This window comes from Lolium perenne, chromosome 4 (assembly GCF_019359855.2).
Source record: "Lolium perenne isolate Kyuss_39 chromosome 4, Kyuss_2.0, whole genome shotgun sequence".
Classification (NCBI taxonomy): domain Eukaryota; kingdom Viridiplantae; phylum Streptophyta; class Magnoliopsida; order Poales; family Poaceae; genus Lolium; species Lolium perenne.
The window spans coordinates 68,870,893-68,877,002 of NC_067247.2; the positions used below are offsets into that span (position 1 = coordinate 68,870,893).

General features: G+C 53.2%; 1 protein-coding gene across 1 annotated transcript; it reads left to right on the top strand.

Annotated features, from left to right (window-relative positions):
• Window positions 1–3,510: 3,510 nt before the first annotated feature.
• On the top strand, window positions 3,511–5,271 carry LOC127292889 (probable UDP-glucosyl transferase 73B6). The gene has a single exon (XM_051322409.2). The coding sequence runs from the start codon at window positions 3,547–3,549 to the stop codon at window positions 5,029–5,031; it is 1,485 nt and encodes a 494-aa protein (XP_051178369.1). The 5' UTR covers window positions 3,511–3,546; the 3' UTR covers window positions 5,032–5,271.
• The last annotated feature ends 839 nt before the right edge of the window (window positions 5,272–6,110 follow it).

A 6,110-nucleotide genomic window follows, 5' to 3' on the forward strand; every position in this document is an offset into this window, starting at 1 on the left:
GGTGGACGGGACTGAAGTGGCACTTTTCCTCGGTAGGTCCCGAGAGCTGGTTCTAATAGCGAGTGCTGATTCTTCATGACCTCCTTGATCATCCGAACGGCGACATGCTCCGGAGTATTCACCGAGGCTCTCGAGAATGGCGATGCAACGAGTGAGTCACCATGCCACTAATCTCCTGGCGCACGGCCTGGTGCGTTCCTCCGACGGGACGAGATAGGTCCACTCCATCGAGTGCGCCTTCCGGTGAGAACCCCTTCCACACGACGCCATGTGAACGGGTTCGGTGATATGAGCCGATGAGGTCGGCTTCGAGGATGACTTTGATCTCGTCATACTTCTTCTTGAGCTCGTCCGTCCGATCCTCGTACGTGACTGGCGTGCCGTCCGCCATCTCAGATGTAGATGGCGATGTGGTTGATGTGGAAGCTTGTCCCACCGGGCGTGCCAGAATGTGTTGTCGTCAGAAACCCACCGGCGGGCAGCGACGGGCAACACCGTAGAGCCGGGAACAACCTAGAGCTGCGGCTGGTGAGGTCCCTCCGAGCGACGGCCCGCAAAGCCTTACGGTCACACGTCCGATGCTGATGCAAGGGCGTGCCACCTGACCTATACCTGGTCGGGAAGGTGATGGAGATGCCTCGCTTAGTTTCCTGCATGGCATACACGTAAACATTAAATACGAGCCTCGATCGGCTCTCGGGTTATCACGTGAATCGGCTCGGGGAGCCGATCCACCCATGATTCGTACGAGGTGCACGAATATATGGTGGTCCTGCTTGATCAAGATAAAGCTAATGAGATCTACGACGATTTAGGGTTTTCACCGCATAATCGGATCATCCTACTCACGGTTGGGCCTCGCGGCCACGCACGGTGATCGTAAGCCGATCCTAAACAAGGCCTAAAAACCAACACAAGGTTGATCCCCGGAACATCCTGTTTAGGGCCAGCGAACGACACCCTACGTGCCGCTGGATCCTCCACCCCTTTGTAAGGCCTAACTATTGCAGATATTAAACTAATCCTTGTAGAACAAGGAGCAATCGTAACGGATCAGATCTACTAAACAATGATCAAGCGGGGTGCCGCCCCCACACCTAAGATAGGTGTGAGGGCGGCTAGACATGCAAGGGTTGCACTACGATAGCATGTTACGCGAAGAACTATGCTAACCCTAACACATCTATGATAACTACGCTGCTCGCCATCAACAAGGCTTCAGTACGAGCAACGCATGAACAACGTGGAGCTTGTGCTGCCTAGATCGCAAGATGCGATCTAGGCAGCATGTTGCTTACCGATAGAAACCCTCGAGACGAAGGAGTTGGCGATGCGCCGAGATTGATTTGTTGGTTGAACGTTGGTTGTTGTTTATTCCATAAACCCTAGATACATATTTATAGTCCAGCGGACTTTCTAATTTAGGCGTGCACCTAACCGTGCACGGGTAAAACTCTATCTAAGATACGATCTATTATATTACAGATATATGGGCAATCTAGCCCAACTTTGCATATAAGGCCGATCTACGTATTTTCTTCGTATATAATCTTCAAGCCCATCTTGATCGTGGCCCACCTCTGACTTGGTCAAATTCTGGTGATAACAAGTAGCCACTGACCTAATCTTGACACACCTTCCATGAGCTGTAGATTCCTCGAACCCGTCCGTGGAACACCACATACCACTAGCACGACATAAGAAAAACAAGTAATCGATCACAACCATGAAGCAATTCAGAAAAGAGCAATAGAACAACACAAGTGTTGACAGCAAACGATAAACTAAGAGGGGCATGCATGATCATTCCAAAAGTGGATCACAATTTCATCCTACACTACCATGATGTCATCCTACCATCACAACAAAAGTGGGTGTGATCCTAACACCGTAAGTTCACCATCACATGAGGGGTTAGTATATAGCACCTCATCATAGTTACAAAAGGGGGCCATCAAAGGTAAAAGGGGGCGTGAGGTTTAGGGATCTTAAGCTATTCAATTTGGTTTTGTTGGGCAAACATGGTTAGAGGTTCATGTCCAACCCAAATACCCTTTGTTCCCGAGTTCTCAAGGGTAGATATTATCCAGATAACGAGTTTTTGCATGCAATAGTTCCTAACAGAGTTTCTGCTACTTGGAGAGAAATAGTTGCATGAAGAGATGTGCTCCAACTGGAGCTTATTAAGCGTGTTGGTGTTGGTTCCTCAATTTCTATTTTGGAATGATAAATGGATCCCTAGGATTTAGTCGATGCAGCCATCAGCGCAGCTTGGAGAGGAAGATGAAAAGGAGAACCTTAATACAGTAGCTGAACTTTTTGATCTTGATACAGGCTGCTAGCATATTGATATGATCAGAAGAAACTTCATTGCACCAGAAGGAGATGCGATTCTTAATATTCCATTAAGGCGGGATGGTAGTGAGCAATTCTGGGCATGGTCTCTTGGAACTACACTGTAAAATCAGCGTATCGAGCTCTAATGAGTCGTAACGAGCGTGCTGCTCTAGACGAAGGGACGGGAAGCAGTTGTGGTCTATCCTGTGAAAATTAAATGTTATGCCAAAAGTTCGTATTTTCTAGTGGAGGGTACTTCGTGCTATCCTACCTATTGAATATACCTTGAAGCATAGACATATTACTCCAATTGGCAGGTGCAAAATCTATCTTGCGGAAGATGAAGACTTGTTGCATGCACTCATTAAGTGCGAGCATGCACGGAGGTTCTGGGAGGAAGCTTAGTTCTGGATGAAGTTTGTGCTACCAAATTTTCATCCTTATACATGGTCATGGGACATAACTAGTGATCCAAGGTTTTCTCATTCAGATCGAGCAAAGATAATTATTGTAATGTGGGCGATCTAGAATTCTCGAAATAGTTGGACACATGATAAGGGGAGTTTTGACTCTTTTTAGTTAGTGCAAATGGCCAAAGAAGCTCTCGCTTTCCTTCAAATCCCAAAGAAAGATGCAGTGACCTTACCTGGCTACGGATGTCTACCACCAGTCGGCAATAAGATCAACATTAATATAGATTGTGGTATGTCGATGGAAGCTCGCAAGGGAGGAGCAGGGGGTGTTGCGCGTTCATCTTCGACTTTCCTTGAAGCGTGGAGTAAACCTCATCCAGGTATCACTGATCCTCTTATCGCCGAAGCTTTAGCACTACGAGATGGTGTTATTTTTGCCATGCTGCAAGGTTATCCTGATATGGAGACCGACTGTCTTTTTTGTTTTTGAACAAGGGACGCTAATCTCTGGAACACCTACCAATTCGCAATGCATCCGAACGACGGATCTAAACACGCGCACGCAGCATCATTTCTTCTTTAACGGAATCCATGCAGCACATTTTATTTCCGCAAACCCGCAACCATCCAAACCATGCATGCGGTGATACCGCCACGAAGCTAACAATCTCCGGGCGATACGCATGCATGGATCAGTTTGTGTCCATGTAAAGCCCGCGCGCAGCTCTCCAGCCCCAGTGATTAACTCGTGAAATCTCCTCCGCACAGCGCAGTTGCCTGGTCTACTCCAACCTCCATGGCGGCCGCCGCGGGTTTGGGCGACGGCGACGGCGACGGCGGGAGGCGGCCGCTGCGGGTGTTCTTCCTGCCCTTCTTCGCGCGAGGGCACCTCATCCCGATGACCGACCTGGCTTGCCGCATGGCGGCGACGCGGCCGGCGGAGGTGGAGGCCACGATGGTGGTGACGCCGGCCAACGCGGCTCTGATCGCCACCACGGTCACGCGCGCCACGGCCTCAGGGCACGCGGTGCGCCTGCTCCAATACCCGTTCCCGGGCGTGGGCCTGGCGAGCGGGGTGGAGTGCCTCGGCGCCGCACCGGCGCATGACGCCTGGCGGGTGCACCACGCCGTAGACCTGGCACAGCCGATCCACGAGGAGCTGCTCCGGGAGCACCGCCCCGACGCCATCGTCGCTGACGCACCCTTCTGGCGGACCACGGACATCGCCGCGGAGATCGGCGTCCCGCGCCTCACGTTCCACCCCGTCGGCGTCTTCCCGCAGCTCGCCATGAACAAGCTCGCCCCCCTCCGCCCCGACATCGTCCGGGCCGGCGGCGCCGCGGGTCCAACGGTGACCGTACCAGGGATGCCCGGGGGAAAGGAGATCGCCATCCCGGCGTCGGAGCTCCCGGAGTTCCTCGTCCAGGAAGACCACCTCGCCATGTCGTGGGACCGGATCAAGGCGGGCCAGCTCGCCGGCTTTGGCGTCATCGTCAACACCTTCGCGGCCCTTGAAAAGCCGTACTGCGACGAGTTCAGCCGCGTAGACGCTCGCCGCGCGTACTTCGTCGGCCCAGTCGGCTCGCCGTCGCACTCAACCGTGGACCGCGGCGGCGACGGTGACGTCGAATGCCTGCGGTGGCTGTCAATGAAGCCGAGTCGGTCGGTGGTGTTCGTGTGCTTCGGGAGCTGGGCCCACTTCTCGGTGCGCCAGGTCCGGGAGCTCGCGCTGGGGCTAGAGGCGTCGAACCAGACCTTCCTGTGGGTGGTCCGCTCTGGCGACTCCGACGCGCCGGAGGGGTGGGAGCAGCGTGTCGCCGGCCGCGGCATGGTCGTTCGCGGGTGGGCGCCACAGCTGGCGGTACTGGCGCACCCGTCGGTGGGCGCGTTCTTGACCCACTGCGGCTGGAACTCACTGCTGGAGGCCGCGTCGGCCGGCGTGCCGGTGCTGACGTGGCCGCTGGTGTTCGAGCAGTTCATCAACGAACGGCTGGTCACCGAAGTGGCGGCGTTCGGGACGAGGGTGTGGGATGGAGGCAAGCGCAGTGTGAGGGCGGAGGACGCGGACATCGTGCCGGCAGAGGCGATCGCTCGGGCGGTGGCCGAGTTCATGGAGAGCGGAGAGCGTCGGGAGAAGATGAGGGCAAGGGCAGAGGAGTTGGCCGAGAACGCGCGTGCGGCGGTCAGCGACGGCGGGTCGTCGTGGCACGATTTACGCCGCTTGATCGACGATCTGACTGAGGCTAAGGCCTCAAGAGTTCCCTGCGACGAGGACCCATAGCATCGCGCTTCAGTTAACCCCATGTGTAATTTCAAACTCATAGATTTCTTCTCGTGATTTGATCCGTCTGATTTCATGGTTTTGCGAAATTTATGAAGAACTTGTCTTAGCCAGTGGGTGTGTCCCAATCTATTTTTCTTATACTCCTTCCGTTCCATCAAAAATCTCTCAACTTTGTTAGAATTTAGATGTATCTAGACACACATCAACTTTAATAAAATTGAGATGTTTTTTGTGTGATGAGGGGAGTATGTAAATGACACATATTTGTTTGTACATACATACAAATGACGTATTTTATGGAGGAATGAGATTCTGGCGTGCATATTTGTATGGATTGGATCTACACTATTCCTTGCATCGCGATTCATACTGCTAAAAATCATTAGGTTTTATCATGTTTCAAATATTGCATACGAATTAAAACTGGACAAACAGAATAATTATGTGCACGGTAGAGAAACCAATCTCATGCTTTATGTAGTTGACAATTGACCTCTGATCCAACATACTTCCTCCGTCCCATAAGGCCTCGTTCGGTTCGTATGGAACCAATCCGCCTAGGAATCCACCCACGCGGGGGTTTGGGTGAACCCCAATCATCACCCTGATCCCAACTCACCCCTCTATCCATATTCCCTGCTTCTAATTATCAATCGGTTAATCCCTGCCCGGTCGTACCACAAGCAGCAGCAGGCAGCACATGCATGGCATGCGGTGTAGCAACAAGCTCCAGGCAGGTGAAGGAGGAGAGGCCCTAACGGCCGGCACCGGAGGCGGGGAAGGGAGAGAAGCCGGAGATCTGGAGGCTCCGGGTCGAGCGGCTTGTCTTCGGTCCGGGCTCCATGGCGGCGCAACGTTGAGGAAGGGAGACGAGACTAGAGGAGTGCCTCTCTCTCCAGTTTGTTCCGCGGCGGCCGTTGTCCCGTAGCCATCGCCAGCGAGGGTCCCTCAGTTCAAGTCGCCGCCGCCGCTGTCGCGAGGACGAAGCCTCGATTCAGTTCTCCTTTTTCTCCCCGTGTCGATTCGGGATTCTGTCCACGGGTGCGACCGAGATTTTTTTAAACCCGGTGGAATAG